At 43.4% G+C, this 24,107-nt stretch overlaps 2 protein-coding genes across 50 annotated transcripts in view; both read left to right on the forward strand.

The window, feature by feature from the left end:
* LOC310846537 (uncharacterized protein) overlaps positions 1 to 24,107 on the forward strand; it is a 138,176-nt gene that overhangs the window by 17,069 nt on the left and 97,000 nt on the right. The gene's annotated exons all lie outside the window — the stretch shown is intronic.
* Positions 8,568 to 13,702, forward strand: LOC310846652 (uncharacterized protein). The gene is made up of 9 exons (XM_083743624.1): positions 8,568 to 8,651; positions 8,751 to 8,798; positions 9,150 to 9,197; positions 9,817 to 9,861; positions 10,351 to 10,392; positions 11,359 to 11,391; positions 12,003 to 12,083; positions 12,798 to 12,889; positions 13,147 to 13,702. The coding sequence occupies exons 1-9, from the start codon at positions 8,583 to 8,585 to the stop codon at positions 13,157 to 13,159; spliced, it is 471 nt and encodes a 156-aa protein (XP_083599750.1). The 5' UTR covers positions 8,568 to 8,582; the 3' UTR covers positions 13,160 to 13,702.

Below are 24,107 nucleotides of genomic sequence, written 5' to 3' on the forward strand. Positions count from 1 at the left end.
GTGCTTTCGAATTGCTAGGTAGGCAGGAGCAGGGACCGAGCAATGGGAGCTCACCCCGTCGCGGGGATTCGAACCGCCAACCTTCTGATAGGCAAGCCCTAGGCTCTGTGGTTTAACCCACAGCGCCACCCATGACCCTATATCAAGGGTAGGCTCCCCTTAGCCGAAAGGCCGCTTGAAGTGTTTCTCATTTCTTACCAGTCCAACAGGGTGGTCTGCTATCCAGAATTCCTAGGATTTACACTGAATTTTAGCCTTATTACTACATTTTCTTGAACTCTAAAGGCTGCCCTAATAAATTTAGTTCCTGGACCAGCCTTCCTCCACTAAGCATCCAATTACAGAGCTAACCATTTTCTTTCCCAAAGTTTGCCTCTGGTTAAATCATAGCATTCAGGAAATTAAGGGAGTTTTGGTTTGTTTACAGAATGCAGCTGCTTCCGGCAGTCAGTCTTCATATGGCCAGGTAAGAACACTTTCCACATTATTATTTATTTTACAAGTATAAACTTTCTCCAAAGTTTAACAACTCAATTTATATCTTCAAAAAAGTAGATTGCACCAGGATGTGTGCTGAGTTGCGATCTTGACACGGAGCAAACCATGCTCAAGATCTAGGTGCAAAACTGCTTTGTTGATGAGTTGATGCATGGTATTTCAAGCGATTTTAACTAACATTTATATTCTATATCTTACAGTCGGTTTCCACCAGCAAAGTAAAGGTATGTAGGTGGTTTTTTCTTCCTTTCCAATAAAATTTTAAAGGCTGGCAAACATTGATTGATCCTTGCTTCAGCAAGCCAAAGTTTTATACATGTTTTGCTATGAGGAAATCGGTTACAGTAGTCTTTTCTTTAAGAGATCGTGTGTCCATCTGTTTTAGCCTCTTGGAATCTACAAAAGGAGCTCTTTGTGCTCTTAACATTGGTAATAGCAAAGGGCTGTCATTACCCACAAAATACCATCTTTTGGGGGAAATGCCAGATCTTCTTGCAAGAAAATTAAAACTGGGAAATAGGAGATTATTTCCTGAACCTCCTTGCTGTATGCCATTAGTATATAGAATGTGAATCTGCAGTGCTACATCTCATCTCTTTCTGAGTATTTTGAAGACCTTTTTTTGTTTCTTTGTTCAAAAAGCAGGGTAAACCACCAACACTTAATAAAAAAATACCCTCCTTTTTTCTCATTAACAGGTTGTGACCTACCCAGACAGCAAACCTTTCCCACCTGAGGTAAACATTATTCTGTGCTGCATTTGTTTGTTTGTTTGTTTGATTTAAATTGTACCATTTAATGTAATTAAAATCTCTAAGCAGGTTATAATAAAAATGCAAATAATGTTCAGTTAAGGTAACCTTTAAAAAACTGGATTGAAAACGATCTCAAAACAGAACTGTGTATCACAAATCAAACTGAGCCCTGACCTAGTAGAAGTTAGGGTCCATCAAGCTAATGATGGGGACACCTGGGGCTCCCCTGATGTTATAGGACTACAACTCCCAGCATCCCTGACCATTAGTCATATTAGCTCATGGCAGTTTGAGGCTCGTGACACCTGATTGGCTACACCTGGTTCTCCTTTCCTAGTTTATACTGAGCAAAACGGGTGTGTGGAGAAAGAGAGCTGAACACTTTCCCCATCTGCTGTTTGACTCTCCTGACTCACTCCTACCCTGAACATTTTTTTCCAAGCGAGCTTACTTTTGGGATCAGATCTACGGATGAATGAATCTGTCCATTTCCATTTCTCTCAGTTTCTCATATTTCAATTCAGTTCTTTGCATTTCCACACCAGTTTGTAATTTTTCAAATAAAGAAATCCCTATCAAAATTGATCAGGATTTTCATGTGAATTATTAAAAACAAACACTTTTTTTTTGCATGCAGTTTTCCCCTAATACATATTTTTGAAGCTGTTTTCCCTAATACAATGCATTTTGTATGCTACTTTCACATCTATTTTTATGTACTCTTCCGCCCTAATATTTGCATTGTTGTACACATTGGCTAAACAGCATTGCAAAATTCAGAGACTTGCACATTTTAAAGAATAGCTGTGTCTCAGTTTGCATATTAGTTCCAGAAGTACAAATTAGGTACTCCTTCAATAAAATTAAAACTATATCTAATTTCTCTCCCATTCCTACTTAAAACTGAAGGGGGGAAAACATGTTAAGGACAGATAGTAGGGACATTGGTCACAGGCAGCAGGAGGGTTAAGTGCTTGGGATCAAGTTGTTTCTACAGATTTGGCACAATAAAAGGAACCTATAATGAGGCTGCATGTTATGCTTTCGTTTAATTTTTCATCCTTGATCTTTTCCGTAAAGAACCCTTTTGCAAGTGATTAACACCATTGTGTCTCTTTGCTTTTCCATTTCCTAATAGCGTGATTCTACTTATCCATCGGTAAGCAAAACATCTCATTTGAACAGATATTTGTATGAGAGCAAATCTTATGCTGCCTACCTCCCAACCCAATCTAACTGCATAATCCTCTGCTTCCTTTTCATCAGCTGAGATGAACTCTAAAAGTATCCAGAGTCTCTGGAAAAGTCCCTTACCTCTGTAGTCATTTTCTGTGTTGTGAGTGGTTTCTGTGGACAGGAGCTTACAAACTTTTCCATCTTCAAGGAATCGTTTCCGTAAAGACTTGCCTGCTGAGGGAACTTCTGCACGAATGCAGAAGTTTTGGGGAAGTGTTTTAGGTTCCTGGAGTTCCTGCAGGTTGCTGGACAAGTCTATGAGGCATCGCCATTGCTCTGAATGGGCTGTAAGTGCCATCTGGAACACACCCAACACACCCTTGTGGCTGTGGTGCAAAATAGTGTCTATTCAGGGAATTGGCTTCCTCCCCCCGCGGCAGTAGATAAGCAGAACAGACGAAAAGGGGTCTTCTTACCAGTTAGAAACTTTAATAATCACAGCGAGAGAACAAGGAACATATCTCCTAGACATGGTGGCACTCATAATTAAGGATCACCCCCCTTCCATCCCTATTCATCTACATCATCTTGTAATCTGAGCTTGTACCCTCTGTGCTTTCTGTTCTGCCACTTTCTGAGCTCTTCTCGACCTTGTGCTGAGAGGAGGAATGCTGTCCAGAGACTGTGAATCTGTTAACCCTCTCTCTTCCAGTGTTTCTTCTCCTAGCTGTTCCCCATCCAGTATTTCCCAGCTTCTGCCTTCTGAACTAGGCCCCTCTGCAAACCACTGTTCCAAATCTATAATGTCCTCCTGCTCCTGGGAAGATTCAGGATCCGGAGCAGGGGGAGGGGGAGGCTTTGGATCATAGAATTGTAGAACTGTAGAGTTGGGAGGGACCCCAAGCGTCATCTAGTATGACCCCCTGCAATGCAGGAATCCTTTGCCCAACGTGGGGCTCGAACCTACAATCATGCCGAAGGTCCCAGTTTCACTCCCAAACAACTCCAGCTAAGGCTGGAAACCCTGGAAAGCTGCTGCCAGTCCGGGCTAGATGGACCAATGGATTGCCTCAGTATAAGGCAGCTTCTTATGCTTGGCCTCTGATTACATGCCCACAAGTTTGTTTTTAATAGCAGAACGATACTCATAATCCTGTCACAGAAAAATCCAGCTCCTGGTCCCCCCGCCCAGCTTTCCACCATCCTTCATATTGGCAGCCTAATGAAGAAGAATAAAAAGCATTTTCATGATTACTTTTTAAAAACAACCGGGAGTGGGGATCCTTGCCGATCTACTGCAAGGAATCTGGAGCTCTCTTAGCCGATTCTCATCTAGCTTCCTTCGCTAAGGTTCTCTGCAACACAGTTTAAAAACCACGGCTATAGATGACCAGGAGTAGACAAGGGTTCATATTACTTGCTCATATGCTTTGCTGCCTTTTCCACTAGCTGCATCATAGCCAAATTAAATGGTTCCAATTTTCTTTCAGAAAATTGCTAACGCTGGTGGAATAATCTATTCCCAGGTAAGAAGTCTTTCTTCATCCCGTCCCAGTGCTGCTGTGTTTGTGTTATCGACAACGCTGTTTTATGAAATGTAAATTTCTCCTTTTGATCTTATCAACTCCTTTCTGTGATGATGGGCAAACAGTTTTGTTGCTTTTTTGGTGAAACAACTGCAAACCTCTTTTACAGCGTAATTCTACAGTCGCTGCATGATTTCTTTTAAGTTTTCACATTTGACTGTAATTTGGATGATTTTACTACTTGGAAGTCACTCTGTGTAACATTTTAATTTTTTTTTAACAACAACCCCTTTCTAACTCGTCCCACCCTCATCATTCTTTCTCTACAGGGTCCCAGACCTCAAGGTGGTTCATCGGAAACTGTTCGTATTACTGTACAGGAGGTAACTATTGTTCAGTGACAAAGGAAATTTGGCATGGGGAAAATAAAGTTTCCCAGTTATGGGCATTGTAGTAAGCCAGTCCTGGTTTTAAACTTATTTCTGTTTTACTTCTGTGTCTTAAAACAGAAGCTTCACCAAAATGCAGTGGGGGTGGTTGGGTTGAAAAGGGGGCCACAGTCTTTGGCTACATCTATTAGCCAATGTGTTGAAGAGGAGAAATAGGAATATACTATAAATGTGAAGTATGTTACATTGAAACAGGCACATAAGCAGCCAGCTCCCTGATTTCTTGATTTTGTTTTCACAGGGTGGGAAAGGTAGTCTGGCTTGTGATAAGGTGAGTGATTCGTCTCCACTATAACTTGTTTATATTTATATTTTATTATAATATTACTATTCCCCCCCCCCCCTATGTGGTGTGCTTATGCAGTGGCCTGGATTTTTTTTTTAAAAAAAACAAAACCTGACAAAAGACTGTCATCCAAAGAAGATTTAGAACAGGCAAAAGGAAACGCTCCTTCATAGAGCACATAGGCAAACTATGGAAGTTGCCACAGATGGTGCGATGGTTACCAAAATGGGGTTTAATGGTGGGAAATGGAGGGAAAGGTTATTACTGCCTACTAGTCATGATGGCAATATATGTACCAACCCCCTATCCTCCCCTGGGACAATCCACTTCAGGCCATTTTACAGGGAAAGAGGATTGTGGCAAATTCACTCCCCACCTCTAGAGTAGCAGCAGCATATTTGTGACGGCAAAGCGTGTTCTCCTTCATGGAGAGCACGTGTTGCGGTGGGGGCCGCCAGGACACTCCAAAGTTGGGGGGGCTGGCTAATTGATCGTTGGCCACTGATGCGATTGGGGCTTCCCTTGTTGTTGGGAAGAAGTTAATGTTGCCATTTGTTGATTGACAGCCAGAAATGCTAAAACTCCTTGCATGAGGCTAGGGCTTCCTCTTTTCGGCCATCGGATTGCCCGTCCCCCCCCCTCCCTAGAATTAGGGTTGTTTGCTTTGACCTTGCTATGCCTGTCATGGGGTCGTCTGCTTTGGAGCGGGGGCCCGGTAGGAATTTTGTCCATCTGGCTGATTGGCTGGGGCCATTTGGTTTTTGCCTACTGCGTAGCAAATCATCACAACTTGTAAGGTTCGCGGTTAGGCATTGGTTTATGGTTTGGTTGGTTGAGGGGCATGGATTGCCTGTGCCTGCCCCTCTAATGCTGCTGCTGCTGCAAGGGATTCCGTTAAAGGAATTGGGAGCTAACTATTGCTTGTTCACTCTGTCAAGGGGGCTCGGGCCATAGCAATGAGCTCCTGGTTGCATTTGGGGTGAGGGCAGGTTCCCTGCTCCGCGTAACTCCCAAGTGTATTCCCCCATTCTGACTTTCGCATTGTGCGGAATGTCAGTCTGTCCCCCATGGTGGGGGCAGATAGTCGCAACCAATGCCTACGCAACCACTCACAAATTTGTATTTTAATAAAGTTGTGGCCAAAATCATGCCAAAAATCTTAAACAAAAATTTCTGTGTGATGTGTGAGTTATTGGGGTGGATCTGGGGACCTCGACACGCAACATACCACCTCCAGAGCCCACAAATTGGAGCTTTCGAATCCACACAGGATCTAGAAACATTTATTGTTTTGATGTCTTAAAGGTTGTGTTCAGACAACCTGTTTCTCAATGAAGTAATTCCTTTACTCTTTTACAGACTTCACCCGCCTATAACGTCAAGATTTGTAATCAGGTAAGCACCTCCATTCCACATTACCTTGGATTTGACTGGATGGTGTTCATAGTTTTAAATACATTAATAAATATTGTATCCTTGTTTTGCTCCCCCGCCCCATTTTTTAAATAAACTCTGAAGTAGGGATGGAAAGAGCTTTCAATTTTGATTGTCTTATTTGCTCATTTTCCCCACCTTAAATTTAGTTCTCCACATTTCTGCAGCAAATTGCAATTTATCTTTCTTTTAATTCCTCTTGAAAAATCATCAGAATTTTAGAGCCAATTTCTCCTCAGAAACACATTTTCATATGCACGTTTGACTAATGTACATGTTTTAACAAATACATTTTCCCCAATACATTTTTATATATTATATATTTTGTAAAATATTTTCATATTTATGCATACTCTCGTCATATATGCATTTTTGTAAACACTGTTGGGTTAGAGAACTGCATTTCAAAATTTGGTTAATTACAGATTTTGAAACACAGCTGTGTTTTGGTTCTCCTTCTGTTCAGGAAAATGTGAATTTGATAAATTTGCCTTTAAATGCGAACTTTTGTGAATTTCTCTCCGATATCTACTCTAAAGTAAATGTTTCCATTTTGGATTGGCCTTTTTAATCAAGGACATCTTTTTTCATTATATAATAGTAAGGTTTATATAAAATGCTGCTTGCTTTTCCGAAATAAAATTCAACTGCCAAAAATTTTGGTCAAGAATAGCCTTGTTGATGTCTGTTTTTCTTTGTAACAGAACCAGCTTTCAAACTCGCAGAGTACCAGCTCCTTCGGCGGCACACAGGTATATAGATATACACATTCACCGTTCTATTTAAATGTTGGCTACTTTCCTGATAATGCCACTCTTAGATTGGTTGGCAATAGTGTGGCTAATAGGGACAAGCAAGCAAGCAAGCTAATAGGGACAAGAAGGCTGCTAATGCCCCCAAATAAATTGGGTCTTCCCTTCTATAGCAAGTGTCAACAGTGGTTCTTTGTGTACCCAATAATAAAGTCCTTCCACAGTGCAATTCTGTAGAGCAGAGTCCCATTTAATTTGGTGGGATTAACTCTCAGGTAAAGCACCCTGCTTTCCAGGGAACAAGCCTCATCAAATTCAGAGGCGTTTACTTCTGAGTAGGCATGGTTAGGACTGCAGTGGAAGTGTAGACAATCCCTAAGTGACACTGATCTCAGTTGTATCTGGGTGAAGTCTGGAATTTCCTGATGCTGTTCTGTTCTTGCTGGGGAGACGCTAAGTTCTGGGCACCACAGTTCAAGAAGGACACTGACAAACTGGAACGTGTCCAGAGGAGGGCAACCAAAATGGTCAAAGGCCTGGAAACGATGCCTTATGAGGAACGGCTAAGGGAGCTGGGCATGTTTAGCCTGGAGAAGAGGAGGTTAAGGGGTGATATGATAGCCATGTTCAAATATATAAAAGGATGTCACATAGAGGAGGGAGAAAGGTTGTTTTCTGCTGCTCCAGAGAAGTGGACACGGAGCAATGGTTCCAAACTACAAGAAAAAAGATTCCACCTAAACATTAGGAGGAACTTCCTGACAGTGAAAGCTGTTCGACAGTGGAATTTGCTGCCAAGGAGTGTGATGGAGTCTCCTTCTTTGGAGGTCTTTAAGCAGAGGCTTGACGACCATATGTCAGGAGTGCTCTGATGGTGTTTCCTGCTTGACAGGGGGTTGGACTCAATGGCCCTTGTGGTCTCTTCCAACTCTATGATTCTATGATTCTAAGATTCTAAGATTCTAAGATCCTAGCTTCCTGGCTGGTATATTCTCTAAGACAGGATAGAGTTGTGTGACCTGAACTGGAATAATAATTTTGTGTGTGATTTTTATAGGAAAGCAGCTTAAATAACCCTCATCATTCTTTCTCTACAGGGTTTGAAACCTCAGGGTGGCTCATCAGAAACTGTCCGTGTTACCATCCAGGTAACTATTAGGGTTATGCAAAGAAAATACACACACACAACCCTTGGCACCTGCTGGGTAGTGTTAGCTTGGTGGCATGTACTGAAATAGTACTTCCTCACGGGTCCTTGGTGGAAGGTTGCCTTACCTTGTTTTCTGAACCTTGGTTGACTGATCCATCGCCTATGAGGAGGAAAATAAATGCTTCAGTTTTCATCAGTCTTGTATGAACCTTTTAAGCTGAGTAGCTCCTTCTGAAGATATCAGTGCTGCCAGATTTCAGTCACATAGGGACAGGGTTTTTGGTGTGCGCTAGGTACCTCTTTAAAGCAAGGATCTTTCAGACAGAGGGCTGGATTTTAATGTAGCCCAACCTTCTGAGGGCCACATTTGAAGGGAAGGCAAAAAGAATGACTAACAATAGCGTGGCTGATGTCTTGTTTTTCTTCACAGGAGGGTCGGCCTTCAGGATCACAGGGCGGTAGCTCTGTTAGCATACAGGTATATACATATATATTACACACTTTATAGCAAATGTTGAGTTTATCTCAAAAATATTAACTCACAGCAGCAAGGTTGATGTCTTGTTTTTCTTCACAGGGGGGTCAGCCTTCAGGATCACAGGGCGGTAGCTCTGTTAGCATACAGGTATATACATATATATCATACACTTTATAGCAAATGTCGACTTTATCTCAAAAATGTTAACTCACAGCAGCAAGGTTGAAGTCTTGTTTTTCTTCACAGGGGGGTCGGCCTTCAGGATCACAGGGTGGTAGCTCTGTTAGCATACAGGTATATACTTATATATTATACACTTTATAGCAAATGTTGACTGTTATGTACTGAAGTTCTGACCCTGGGCCAGCAGGGGGATACTGTAGATAATTATGCAAATGAAGGATCGAAAGTGACGTTCAGTGATTGGATAGTTTTAGAAAGTTGTTACAGTAACGTGGTACTGGAGCTCTATATAAGCAGGCTGACTGAGCCCTTCAGTTCAGTTCTGTCCTGGCCTGTGAATATATAAGAGCTGTTTGAAGAATCGCTGTGTCATCTGATATGTTCACCCACAACTTAACATTGACTTTATCTCAAAAATATTAACTCACAGCAGCAAGGTTGATGTCTTGTTTTTCTTCACAGGGGGGTCAGCCTTCAGGATCACAGGGCGGTAGCTCTGTTGGCATACAGGTACATACAAACACATATATACTTCATATCAAATGTGAGGAGCAGATGGGGCTCATTAACCTGGGAAGGTAGCCCATCTGGGAGAAATAAAACTCTGATCCTAAACCTCTGCTGCCTTGTAGGATATCTTTGGGAGTAGAAAAAGCTAAGGAGAAAACCCCTTACAAATCTGGACTGGAGTCCTTAAGATGGTTGGATGACCTTGTAGGCCTCCTTCTAGAGAAGAAGTGGAGGTGGTGGTTCCTTGGTAGAGAGTAGAGTCTATTGGGGAGGGGGCAAAGGACGCAAGCTGTACAACACAGCAATTGTAGCTCAGCAGCAATGATATCGGAAGGAAGGAAAAGTTAACAGCACAGAGATACTCTATGTCTCCTGAAATTTATGGGGAAAGCGTCTTCCAAGGAGCCACTACCCACATCCCATTCTGGGCTCTTGGTAAATTTTTCTCCCTGGACATCAGAATGAGCTGCTGGTGGTGGCTGTATAATAAGGACAGGCGAACTGCTCGATGTAAGCTGCTTTGCCAACCCCGGCTTTGTAGGGATTGGGCAAAGAAATTGGTCTGTGCTAGCCCTCCTCCACAAGATCCTTAATGGTCATTGCCTGCTTTTCTTCACAGGGCCAGTCTTCAAGCTCACAGGGCAGCAGCTCCTCTGGCAAACAGGTATATATGAATGTGAAATCATACAATTGTACAGTTGGAAGGAACCCTGAGGATTATCTAGTCCAACTCCCTGCAGTGCAGGAATACGTAGCTGTCCCACACAGGGATCGAACTTGCAACCTTGGCATTATCGGCACCATGCTCTAACCAACTGAGCTATCCAGGTTGTGTAGTGGTTTAAACAGTTTTGGACTCAGAGCTGTGAAATCTGATTTAATACCCTTGCTTAGCCCAAGATGCTGGCTATGTGACTCCAGGCCAGTCGCTTTATCTCAGGCCTAACATGTGAATGGTGGCAGTATTTTATTGTTTTGAAGTGATTTTTTTTTTTAATAAAAAGAATTATGGGAAGGAGTGTTAAAACAATTATAGACCGCAAGAAATTTTCAAGAAAACAACAGCAAACAAAACACAAACGGAGGGAATGTGTGTAGAAAATATATTACTTTGAAGGCGATAGTACATTTTTTTATTTCTTTGTTTTTAAAGCAGGGTGGATCTTATTCAACCGGTGGCAGTCCCTGTGGCAAGGTATATTCTTTTATTTGACAATATTTTGGAAGCAATCTCAGTATCGGTTGTCTTACAATAGAACAATTTGTTGAGAAAGAGAAGATGTGAGCAAAACGTAAAGTATACAATAGGGAAGCTCTGCAATTCCTTGTTACTTCTGATAGCAAACAGTACTAGAATTGGTAATATACAAATATTTGCACACAGCAGATCATTAGATATAAATTATTCTTGGACCAATGCTGGTGTAGAATTGCTTTTCCATGGAAGGAAGTGCTATTATCTTAACCTTTATCCTGGCATGGCAACATCCCCTTTGAGGCTTTGTCTACATGTCAACAATATGAGAATGAGTTCAATTCTTGCCATGTGTTTCATATACAGTGGTACCTCGGTTTTCGGACGTAATCCGTTCCAGAGGACTGTTCAAGTTCTGAAACATTCTGAAACATTCAAAAAGGGTGCAAAGGGCGGTCTGCAAACTTAATAGAGAAACTGGGGGAAAAAACTCAGTGGAAGCCGTTCGACTTCCGAGGCGCGTTCAAAAATGGAAGCATTTACTTCTGGGTTTTCGGCATTTGAAAACCAAAGCGTTAGACTTCTGTGATGTTCAAAAACCGAAGTACCACTGTATATTGAATGTATCACTGAAATACTTTCTCTCTCTGCTTTCTAAGGCAAGAGAGAGAGAAGGGGGAAAGGGGAAAGGGTGGGTGCTTGTGTTTTTGCATGGATGTGTGTGTTTGTGTGTGTGTGTGTGTGTGTGTGTGAGAGAGAGAGAGAGAGAGAGAGAGAGAGAGAGAGAGAATGAGAATGAGAATGAAGGGCACTCTAGCCATGTGTCTGCATACATAGTGGTGCTGGTTTTAAGTACAGATGTGCTCAGATCCATGATCCAGGACTTTAAGAAACTAAAAAAAAAAGATAATTGCATTAAAAAATGCAAACCTAACAATAACAAGAATAAACATTCATTTTAAACAGGGGATTACATATGACAGCAATCCCTGCAACCAGGTAAGATTTCCATTCTATTCACGTAAAAGACATATGTCAATGGAACATCTAGTTTTGGGGTCTAACTAAATGCAAATATAATGGATAAAAGCATTCATGATGCTTTGTGCAACTGATGGTATTGGGTTAGCTTTAAATGATTCTGCTTTGAATACTGTTCAACCTGCCAATGCTTTGGGGCAAACATGCTGTTTTGTTTCCATTTGGTGCATGTCCTGCTGAAATCCTACAACTTTTCATGGTATAAATGTTCTGGGTTCCCTCCTTCCCCACTGTTCTTGCTATGCTGTTGCACAATAGTGTCCCTCTAGACAGCAATAAACATTGGGGAAGCAAGTTGAAAGCTGCTCAAGTGATCGGAATCTAAGAAGAGAAGAAGCCCAAACACATTTTGGTGTGGCAAATTCCCCAGAGTTTTGGGGAAAGGCCATGAAATAGAATATGCAGAAACAGTGTGGTGCATTATTTAGAATTTCAAACAAACAATCTCTTGAGCAGCCAACAGCATTTGCAACTCTACCTCTGTCATAGAAATTATCGTGCATTTTCCACTCAAATAAGAGAAGATGGTAGCATTTGTGTGTGATTATTGATTTTGTGCTGCTTTACAGGGCCAAGCATCACCGCCGTCGTCGTCATCATCATCATCATCTTATTCATCATCTTCTTCTTCACAAAGCACCTATGGCCAGGTAGGGGCTGTTTCCTTTAGCTGTTTCTTCCCAGTGTATGATGAATGGATGATGCACTGATTTTCAGGCACTTTAACTGGGAGTAAGGATCTGAAAATTCCCATAAGGAAGTGCACAAATGCAAAACATGGCAGCAAATGTGCTGACAGAATACTGGAAGGGCACAGGGGACCTATGCCAGAAACAGATGGCGTGCAGATCTTTAGACATTTTCATTTGGATCAGAATATAATGCATGATCAGAAAAAGTCCATTGGTTCTGAGACAACATAGGACATCAGCTCACTAGAAAGTTCTCCTTCACAAACTCCATTGCACTTACAGATAGGTAGCCGTGTTGGTCTGCCATAGTCAAAACTGAAGAAGTGTGGTATCTGAAGAAGTGTGCATGCACACGAAAGCTCATACCAAGAACTGACTTAGTTGGTCTTTAAGGTGCTACTGGAATGATTTTTTTTTGTTTTGTCCATTGCACTGTTGCACATCTCCCATTCCTTTCAAGGGAGTTTGCTGGTGCAAGAAAACATTTCGGCTGTTTGTGCCCTGGGTTTCCACACATTTCTAAATTTTCTTTTAAATTCCTGTGAGCCAAAATAATCTCCCCTTATTTTGAGTGCCCCCAAAAGATTCTGAACACTAGATTTCGGAAATTCAACTGACAAGAACTATTTTAATGTGTTTTCCTCCCTTCCCCACTCTGTTTGTCTTCTTTAGGGTGGCTCACAATATCAAGGCAACCCCAACGCTTGTCCTCCGGTATGTTCCCTTTCTCTTAAGTTTTATTATGATTTGCTACCTGACAAAGTTATATATATATATATATATATATATATATATATATATATATATGCAGGTTTTGGTGTCCTCGGGTGTCTTCCCGTGTAAAAGTTGGGGTGTCTAGGCGACGTTTCGACGAGGTCTCACTCGTCATCTTGAAGATGACGAGTGAGACCTCGTCGAAACGTCGCCTAGACACCCCAACTTTTACACGGGAAGACACCCGAGGACACCAAAACCTGCATTCCTGTACCCGTGAAAATCTACGAAAGCATATATATATATATATATATATATGATTCTGTCCCTCTAATGCCCTTGTCAGCAACCAAGTTTTCCTTAAAGGCCAATTTCAGAAGCAAATGATGAGAGTCAGTTAGCGCCTCGGTCCTGTTACTTCTTCAAGGCAATCCAAGAGTGTTCATCAGTTGTTGTTATTTTTCTTATATCTTTATCCTGCTTTTCTAACAAACATTGTCTGCCAAAGTGACCCACTTCAGTAGCAAACAAACAAATGCAAGGCTTGTTCTCAGGCTTGCTAACCTAATTTTCTGTTCTGAACCATCCTGGGATCTTCGGATGAAAGGCGGTATACAAATTTAAATAATAATAATAATAATAATAATACAAGACACACAGAAAGGAAGGGGATTAGAGGAAACAAGCAGAGGAGGGAGATCAGTTTGACAATGCAAGGGATGAGTTGTATATATGCTTGTAGCCTTGCATGGACAAAGGCGTAAGAACTACGTGTATGAGAGAAATTCAATTTCATGCACATTTAAGGGTGAACTTACATAATTCACACTTGGCAAAGTAATTTCTGATTTTGTATTTCTCTCTCTCAGGGGATAGATACTTCTTCCAACAACAGAAACAGATGCTGAGTGGTAAATATCAGCTCTTATTATACAAAGATGAATCTCAAAGTATGATAGTCTTTTATACCTACTCTTTGAATATTGCAGAGACATTTGTATTATGGGTTGCATCTGATGGATTTTCTGTGCAATCCCAGGGAAGCTTTCCCAAACCCAAGGGAACCATATAAAGGAAGGGGCACCAGAAGATTATATGCACGAGACTTAAATTTATTACACGCCACTTGAGGCTCCAGAAAGTGAACAAACTTTCACTTAACCTAAGAATATGCCTCATAGTAAATGGAGTCCTGAATGTGATTGTAGGTGGCAACGTTTTCATTTTACCTTGACAATTTCAATAAACAATAACCACATTGTGCTTGTGATAAACAAATTCACACTGTTCAGCTCCTCAAGCAACTGATGTATAATGTCAAATTTAAATGAACTGGCAGGTAGATAGGCAACTTGTCTTTTGCCCATTGCTCTTAATATGAGATGGAAATATTTAGCATTGTCTCCCGAGACAGACAGATGCCAACAACAGCTAGAACTGAGGCCTTGTTTCACATAAATGATCTCAAGATTAGGTCATTAGTTGTGTCATTCCATACAAAGGAAGTTGGATTGTTAGTAAAATGTTACCAGGAAAGAATTTCAGCAATAAGGGATATGTAGGTTGTCTTTTTTTCTTTTTCTTTTTAAGAATCCTGCTATAGGTTAAATAATAATAATATTAATAATAATAATAACAACTTTAAATGAAATAGCTACAGAATGACATGGTTGTATTTATGTGTTTTAGCAATAAAGTGTTGAAACAGAAAACCGGTCTGGAGAGGAAGAATATAATTCAATAGTCACGAGAGCAACTGGAATTTCTCAAAGTTCAAATATATTGCAAAATTACCCGTCTGCAAGACACCTCCCTGACACCTCACGCTGCAGAACAGAAATGTTCGTGTTTTCACAAGTCAAAATCAGGAGTCGTGAAGTGAAATAAAAACATCTTTTTCCTTAAAATGCTCAAGTCTTTATTTTTATTGATTACATTTCTATCCATGCCTCCTCTCAAAGGAGCTCCAGGGAGTGTCTTCCCCTCATTTTGCACAGAAGCCTTGCAGAATCTGCACATCCTGATAAGCTAGTCCACCACTCCCTGGTTTCTCTGCTGTCCTCCTTCACCCCAGTGAGAATATTTTACCCACAGAGCTGGCAACCTTAACTGCAAACCAAACCTGAGGGTTGCAGGGAACAGTCGTTCAACGTGTCCAAACAGAACTTCCCCAATTGCATTGGAAGAAGGAGCAGGTTTCCTTCTTCAAAGCAAAAGGGGTGTGGGGTTGATTATGAAGACATCTCTTCTCTTCCTTCCCTGAGCTGTGTGCCTGCAGTTGCAGATCAGGGACACTAGAGGACACTGCTCCCCATTGGCGGTGCCAATAGTCCCTCACCAGGGTCCCCGCAGCAAGCTGGGCTTTGCAGCTGCAAGTATAATATAACCCCATTGCACTCTAAAGCTCATACCCTTTCCAAACATGGTGTTGATGGTTGTGGCAAGAGAATTCTTAGGAAGAGAGACCAGTGGAATTGCATTGACAACCGAAGTGACTACATGTGCCAAGAAAGTATGGCTGAGTTAGCGTTTTGGAACATGGCATTTTCTGGGTACCAGCCATAGAAATTTAAGGGCTATTGGCTAAGTGCTAGAGTAACACTTGATGTCATGGTGTGCAGGAGCTGTCTTGGCCTACCTACGTATGTTGGGGGAATCCTACTAATCGCAGAACAGAAAAGGCAAAGAGAAGAGCCAAGAACTAATGGTTAAGAATTCTCTCCAGGAACAGAAGCAAAGGGCCGGTGCCAGACTTGGCATAGTCTGGCAGATAGGTCCCCCACTGCCAAGCCTTCGCTTTGTGGAAGGGAAATATGAGTCCCTGTGACACACATGTATGGGGTAAATAACACGAGAATCATCTGGGTGCCTGGGTTCAAAACACAAGATAAACTTGCCCTCCAGCAGGAGAGAGCCCCCAGTCAAACAGCAGTATAGCTTTAGGAATATAGGTTGTTAGACCCTTTTGTCCTGTTTAGTTGCATCCAGCGCTCCCCTCTTTTAACGTTCCCTCAATGAACAGACCACACACTGCTAAGCAGTGCTTTTTTTCTAAAAAAAATCTTAAGGGGTACTTTCATTTCCCTACTCAAATTGAAATACTGCCCCTCAATGAGGCCAAACTTAGATTCACAAAATGTTTATGGGTATGCATACCCCTGTGTCCCCCCTAGAAAAAAAGCACTGCTGCTAAGTAAGTTTAAAATACTTTACTTACAAAATGCCCCAAAGGTCTGATTTGTGCATTTATCGAAGCAGCAGCAAAGAGCACACAGGCAGAATACTCTCTGGTAGAAAATACAGAGAAATCGCTTCAAAAAACATGCTCTGAGCTTGGAGCTTGCTTAGACATGTCCTCCCTGGTGTGGCATGTGGCATGGGGAGAGAGGGAACAGGAAGAGAAGGCTTCACTCCCTCATCAGAAAAGAGGGGGCGTGACCTAGTTGAGTCTAGGAATCTAGCTCTGTGGTCTTAACCCCTTCATGCATAGCTATATTTGACTACAATTTCCCAGGCACTTTGCAGCAGCAGCACAGCCACCTTCACCGCCACCTCTCTAAGCCTGTGCCACTGCTGTGGTCAGACACGGCAGCTAAGAAGACTTTAAAAAAACTTAAGTTTGTTTGTTTTTAAGCTGCTATTGCTCAGTGGCAGCTTTCCTCCTACTAGTGGTCAGCAAGGCGGTGGCACCTCCATGACTTACCTGGAGGGAGAGGCGGCAGAGAAATCTGTGCCGTGCAAACACACTCTTGGGTGTGTCGGGTTGGTTCCGCTGGTGCCTTTGCACCAAATCAACCTCGCCCTTCTCCCTCCCAGTAAGCTTTAAGCCCCACCCCTACGGTGCTTTTGTCCTCTGCAGGCATGGCAGCTCAGCCGCAATGACTGATGAACGTCATTTCAAATGGTCCATTGGTACATACATTGGCTTTCTCCTTGCAGACATCTATGATAGCCAAAATATGTCCAGGGAGAAGGGCCTGAGGCTAAGACTGGCACCTGTTCCCAGCCATCGTTGAGCCTTCTTCCCACAATGAATGCAGTCTCCAATACATTATTTAAAAACAAGACCAGACATGAATTGATTCTGAATAATATACAATGGTACCTTGGGTTACAGGTTCAGGTTACAGACTCCGCTAACCCAGAAATAGTACCTTGGGTTAAGAACTTTGCTTCAGGATGAGAACAGAAATTGTGTGGTGGCGGCGTGGCGGCAGTGGGAGGCCCTATTAGCTTAAGTGGTACCTCAGGTTACGAACAGTTTCAGGTTAAGAACGGACCTCCTGAACGAATTAAGTTCTTAAACCGAGGTACCACTGTACTTAGTGCAGGTACTAAGTGCATGGAGTTGTCACGAGTCTTAAAACTTTAGGGCAGTGGTGGGGCCCTCGGGACCAACTAGGACTTCCAGTGGTGGGACAGGTAAAAACATGACTAGGCCAAAAAGGGGCACCTGGAAAGGCCTGTTCATAGTGCCCTGTGCACCTCTTTCCATGCCCCAACAACCAGTCCTTGCAGACCACCAGCCGATTGCTGATGTTTCTAAGTGCTGCACACTCCAGAAGATTAAAACAAGTCACCTAGCACCAGTGTGCCGTCAAGTGATTGGCAGATGGGTTAACTTGGCCCATGAGGCATGGGGGAAATTAGGATCTGGGCCTGCTGACTGGATCCAGTTTCCCACCCCTGCTCTGGGGCCTTATTTATATTATCACTGGAAGCACACCTCGGTCACATCCTGTCAGTCACATAACTGTATGCCCTGCAGCCCACAAGCAAGTAACATTCTAAAGAGAATAACTTCCTGGATGGAGGCACATAAATGACTGCAATAATGGGCAGCAGAACAAGGAGATGGAGTTATTTGAAAATGGACGTTAACCCCTCAAAGTTCAAGCATTGCATTAAACCACAGATAGAAATAATTATGTGTATCAGCACTATGCTCGTGTGTATTGAAGCACTGTCTGTTTTTAATGTTGTGTGTGAACCAGGCCTATAGAAGCACGACTAAGCTATTCTGAGATGATGGGGGTGTTCAAATTGCAACTTTAAAAAAGCAACAACACATCACTACCTGAGATGGAGAGCAGCCTGGGAACGAGGCTTCTCCGGAGGCATGTCTCTTTCTTTCCATTGTATACAATCACACACGATGCCCACAAAGTACGGTAACAATTAAACTGATGCATCCACTACAATTACAACTTGAGATAGTAAACCAACTGGCATCGTCAAGAGTTGGTTAAAGTTGCCATGGTACCAGGATGAAGGCTTGGGGCTTTACAAGAGGAGGAATAAAATATAGGCATTAGAGATTTGGAAGGCACGCTTAAGTGAAGCTAGTCCTTGCTTTTAAGCAGAGGTGTACCGCCACCCTGCCTACAGAGTGACCTAATTTGATCGCATATTCCTCCCTGTCTCTGCACTCCACCCAGGCCTCTGTATCTAGCAATATCTCTCTTCCTTCTCCACCCACTTCTGATTCCCTTCTAGTTTGCCTTCAGGATTGCTCTGCACATGGCAGAACCCCAAGGTCAGGAATGATTTGTCATTCCCTTTCTGCCTTCATTGATTTCACCACTAAGAACATATGGATCAGGCCAATGGCTCTTCTAGCCCAGAATCCTGTTCTCACAGTGGCCAACCAGATGCCTATGGGAAGCTTGGAAGCAGTGCCAGAACTGCACAGCAGAGATCATTAGCTTTGCAACTCAAGGGTTAATTATGTTAGTGCTGAAGGAAAGGGGTGGGTGGAGGTGCTCCTTAGCAACTAGACAGAATGGCAAGATGTTGACAGACATTGCATGTGCCCTGACTGGCTGTGTAAGTCTGAGGGAGTTTTTATTCCGTATGTTTCGTTGAATGCCCACCTTCCACGTACAAGGTCGGAAGTAAAGAAAGGCAAATATTTTCAATTCCTTTCTCCTCAGAATTGCACTGCTTATATCTATTTTCCTCAGTTAAGCATTATCAAGGCTTTTCTCTCTGGACTCTGCACAGGGCCGTCTTAAGCATATCTGGCGCCATGGTACAAAGCTCCCTCCGGCGCCAAACACCCCCCCCTTTCCCAGAGTTGTCCATCTTTTTTTAGGGAGGATGGCGCTGCCGGCAGGGCTGGAGGAGGCAGGCAGCAGCTGGAGGGCAGCTTCTCCAGCGGGGAAGAGGTGGCTAGACGTGGCGCCTCCCGGCTCAGCTGGCCGCTTCGTGCCACGGTGGCCACGGCAGACAAAGGCTCTGGGCGCAGCGCTGCTTCGGCGTGGCATGGCAGAGGCGGGCGAAGGCGGCGAGCTGATGCCAGGAGGCGCCACGTCCAGCCTCCGCCTCTTCCCTGGTGCCCTGCGCCACTAGCCTCTATGGGTAAGAGGCCCCTGACTCCGCATTATTTAAGCCATGTTACTAACAAGCGGGAACTTATAGTCTGGGTAGCTCAGTTTGTTAGAGCATGGTGTTGATAATGCCAAGGTTGCAGGTTCAATCCCTGTATGGGACAGCTGCATATTCCTGCATTGCAGGGGGTTGGACTAGATGATCCTCAGGGTCCCATCCAACTCTATGATTCTATGGTATCTATGAATGCAGCAGCAGTCTCCCCTGTTTGATGCCTAAAATCAGGTTTCTAGGCACGTAGTTCCAAATTTCAAAATCCAAACCAGTTTGGTCTTCTCCTTCAAACTGAATTCCTAACACCCGAGGGCCTTTTCCACTGGCATTTTGCGTGGTTGTGGCAGACAGCATCTAAGGCATATTTTGGGAGATGAGTATAACCTTTCTCCACTTGTGGGTTCCCCAGCTTTCTCAGCCTCTTGGCAATAAATCTTTATAGCAGAGCTTGCCAACACACATTCTATACTTGGCAGTGAATTGTGATGTCATGCCAGAGTCCTCCAAGTCCTTGGGTCCTCCCTGGGCCACAGCTATAAGCTATAATCACCTGCATGCCAAGGCAGTAAATAATGTCTGAAAATGCTCATGAACAAATCCTGTCAGTCTGGATGAAAGCAAATGGTAAAACCTTATGGCGCTTGCAACCAACCGCATTCTCGTTATACATGACAAGCAGCCACTTTTGTCCAGCCAGCCTGAGGAAAAGTTCTGTTTAACTCTCATGCTTGCATATCACAACCAGATTTGATACCTGCCTCTAGGGATGGGGGACAAATTCCACCCAGTTCCCATTTAATGCTGAAATTACCTAAGTCGTGCTTTCTGCAACAATACAGTGGTACCTCGGGTTACATACGCTTCAGGTTACATACTGTAATGGTTCTAGGGGTTGCTCGTGCGTAAATCAGCGCCACACCTGGCTGGGTTACCTGGGTGGACTCTTTCTGTCCGGACAGCCACTCACCCGTGGCTGTCTCAATCGCTGGCAGAATCTGTCAGTGGGCGTTTCTTGAACTTCTTCCAGCAAAGAAGCTCTTTGACGCCTAGTCTCCGCCTACTCTCCCTTTGCAGAAGTCTTCTGCGCAGGGAGGGTGTGGGCAGCGGAGGACCTGCGCTCTCCCCGCTGGTCTCCGGCGAGGAGTCCTGGAGCCCCCTCGCCGATTCCCCCATCTGCCCCCCTTCTCCACTGGTGCTACGCTGATTTCCTTCCCCAGAAGATGGGCTGCTTCTCTCCCTCCTGGGACGCTCTCCGGAATCCCTCTGGAGCCCTCCCTCTCCCTCTGGCTCTGATGGCAGTTCCCTGACACATACGCTTCAGGTTACAGACTCCACTAACCCAGAAATAGTGCTTCAGGTTAAGAACTTTGCTTCAGGATGAGAACAAAAATCGTGCTCCGGCGGCACGGCAGCAGCAGCAGGAGGCCCCATTAGCTAAAGTGGTGCTTCAGGTTAAGAACAGTTTCAGGTTAAGTACGGACCTCCGGAACGAATTAAGTACTTAACCTGAGGTACCACAGTATACCCCCTGAGACACAGCAATCGTTTCAAATTTGCGCTGCTCCAAATTTTGCAAGGAGGTTCTCTAGCCAAGTAATTGTCCCAAAACACAGAGGATATAAATGCACATATTTCTGCAAATGACACATAAAAGCATTATATTAGTGGATACGGCTTTGCAACAATAGGTATGTTTGGCAAAATTACACACAGAATTGCATGTATAAGGAAGAAACACCAATTAATTTTCTTTATGTAAAATTTCTTTTATGTAAAAAAAATCACTGACTGAGGTAGAATTGTGGAGAACTGAACTCAAGGCTGGGAAAATGAGAAACTGAATTTGACATATTAGCCCATCCCTACCTGTGTCATAGATATCTCATTCGCTGAAACCACCTCCCTGGGAGAGATTTTTCAACAGTCACGGTTTCTCATTCACGGTTTCTTCTGAAGAAACAGAACTAAAAAGCAGAACAGAGTGGTGCAGCCAGACAATTTTTAGACCCCGGACTTAATAGTCCTACAGCTTGGGATGGGGTGTCCTCCTTTGTGGAGCTCAGTCCCAACATTTCTCTTCTGTCCAGCAACACTCCGTGAATGACAGCAGCTGCTAACTGCTGATACAGTGTAGAGCAACAAACAAACATGATCCAGTTTGACAGTCCTGAATTTCTTTTCTTCTTTAAAAAAGCAGAAATAGCCTGAGCACGTGCTGTTTCGCACTGTAAGCTCACCTAAATCATGGCACCACCACCATGCCTAAAAGAAAAAATTGTGGCTTGCTTCTGTTGCTGCGATTCTCAACAGATTTGCTTGGGAATAAGCCAGTGTGGTGTAGTGGTTAAGAGCGGTAGATTCGTAATCTGGTGAACCAGGTTCACTTCCCCGCTTCTCCACATGCAGCTGCTGGGTGACCTTGGGCTAGTCACACTTCTCTGAAGTCTCTCAGCCTCACTCACCTCACAGAGTGTTTGTTGTGGGGGAGGAAGGGAAAAGGAGATTGTTAGCCACTTTGAGACTCCTTAGGGTGGTGATAAAGCGGGATATCAAATCCAAATCCTTCTTCTTCTTCTTCTACATCTTGTTGTAGAAAATGGTTTTCGGTAGAAAGTCCACAGTAGCTGAAGACTCTTTGTTAGCATGTGAAATTAATGGGTTCCAACTTCTGTGAAGGAATCTCCCTGTGCAAAGCCATTGGCTACATGTACTAGTTGAATTAACTTGTCTGTCAAAGCCAATTTACATAATGATTGGGTACTGATTAAGTGTAGGCAGCTGAGTTGCTTTCCAGCTACTGGTTATTTCCATTCTAGCGGGCTGAAGACAACTATGGGTGGTATCCAAGTCATACTCAAAGTAGACTCATTGCAAGCAATGGGCTTAATGGGTCAACTTTGAGTAAGACTTTTCCAGCTACCCTGTATAATTATTTCTAGTTTAGAGTGAGCATCTACCCAGTATATTTGGACATAGGAAGCCTTCTACTGAGTCAGATCACTGATCCATCTAATTACCTACTGCGATTGGCAGCAGGTCCCCAGGGTAGCAGGCAGGGGCTGTTTCCATCACCCAAGAATAATAGAATCATAGAATTGGAAGGGACCCTGAAGGTCATCCAGTCCAATGCCCTGCAATCTGCTACTGACTTAAAAGGCTCAGGATTCAACACTTTGAACATGGCAAGAGAACCTGTGTAACACAGGCACAGGCTTTTGTGGAATAATATATGGATTCCAGTGGGAAAAATCATTGGCATGCATCACCGAGTTTTTGGTATAATAATTATGGGAGTTGCAGAGAAAACCAGGTAATCCGCTTTTGTCACATGGCTCCCGGCTAAAAGGCATGTAAAACTATTAAAGTTCCTTGGTGGCTCAGAGCAAATTGTTACTTTCCTAGTCTAGCCTACTTCAGAGGGGCATTTGGAGAATGAAACTTGATAAACTTGGTTGCATCCTGCCCTCAGGATAAGACAGGAAAACTCAACAAACAAACAAACAAACAAACAAACAAACATAGATCACCAAATATCTTTCCCAAACGAAGGATAAAACTGGTTTGACAAGCTGCTTTCTCTTTGTCTTTGCAGAATAAGGCCCAGTCCACATAGGTAGCAGAATGAAAAAATTGAATGGACTGTACCACTTCAGGTGACTGCTGTTTGCGTAGGATGGATTTCCACCTGTTTAATGTCACACACTGGCACACCACCCTGGGACATGCACTGCCACCGCTAGCTCCACCTCTGCCCGTCCCTATGGGTGTGCCGTGCCCTGTCCCTAGCTCCTATGGGCAGTTTGCCTCGCCCCTGGGTGCACCGCCCCAGGTGCCTGACAGGCTTCCTCCGCCACTGCCCAAAGGATTCTGGGAACTGTAGTTTGATAAAGGTGCTAGGGATTGTAGCTCTGTGAAGAGTAAACTGCAGTTCCTAGGATTCTTGGGGCAAGACATGTGCTTTAGATGTGCTTTAATTGTATGGTGTGTTTGTTGCCTTACAAATCAGCCTTTCACATAACAGGTCAAGGTTCCTGTAATACATGTGGGGAAACGACAACTGTGCCCCATCCTAGGCTCTTAAATCTTATTTTTCTCTATAACTCATTTCACCCTACAACTCTCTCACATTTGTGCCCCACACTCCAGTCACCAACCACTTTCTCACAACTGCCGCACGTACCTGCCACTCTTTCCTAGCTGTCTGTAATCTCTCATGCAGGCTTCCCTCTTTATCCCTTTGTATCAACTTGCTCCCCGTTTTCCAGAGCTGCTATCACCCTGGAAACCGATCACAAGGACTGAAAGAGCAATCATTTGGGAATGCATTACAGGAGATCAGATGAATGAAAGCAATTATTCAGATTCGGCATTCCAAAATTGCAAATGAATATGCCTAACTATTTTGTCTGCCGCACCCCTTATTGGCATAGGCATAGCTTATGCATCAGGTTTGGAGTTATTTTTAATTAAAACATGTGCATAAATGGCACAGGTACTTGTTGCTTACTAGTCTCCACACGCATATCTATCCAATCTCCTCACCTTTATCACCTGTGTGGCATTTTGGTAGGACAGATGTAGTCAAGGTGTGTGCCTTCAAGATGTTCTTTGATGCCACCTCCCATCAGGCCCAGCCGGCTTGTCCAATGTCCAGGGATTATGGGAGTTGAGTACAACAACATCTCAAGGGCACCATGTTGACTACCCTTGTGCTAGAATTTTCTCTTGAGAACTTCTTTCTGAAAACCAGATGGATAGTCTAAACCAGAGCTTCCCAAACTCGGGTCTTCAGCTGTTTTTTTTGGACTACAATTCCCATCATCCCTGGCCACTGGACCTGCTAGCTATGGATGATGGGAGTTGTAGTACAAAAAACCAGCTGAA

The sequence above is a fragment of the Podarcis gaigeae genome, assembly GCF_964106915.1.
Source record: "Podarcis gaigeae genome assembly, chromosome: 6".
NCBI classification, from domain to species: Eukaryota; Metazoa; Chordata; class Lepidosauria; order Squamata; family Lacertidae; genus Podarcis; species Podarcis gaigeae.

Bases quoted from the DNA above. Each gene is read 5' to 3' on its own strand.
- LOC310846652 (XM_083743624.1), top strand. From the start codon at position 8,583: ATGTCTTGTTTTTCTTCACAGGGGGGTCAGCCTTCAGGATCACAGGGC. The intron at 8,652-8,750 runs GTATATACATAT...TTTTCTTCACAG, and splicing joins GTAGCTCTGTTAGCATACAG to GGGGGTCGGCCTTCAGGATC. The intron at 11,392-12,002 runs GTAAGATTTCCA...GCTGCTTTACAG, and splicing joins ACAGCAATCCCTGCAACCAG to GGCCAAGCATCACCGCCGTC.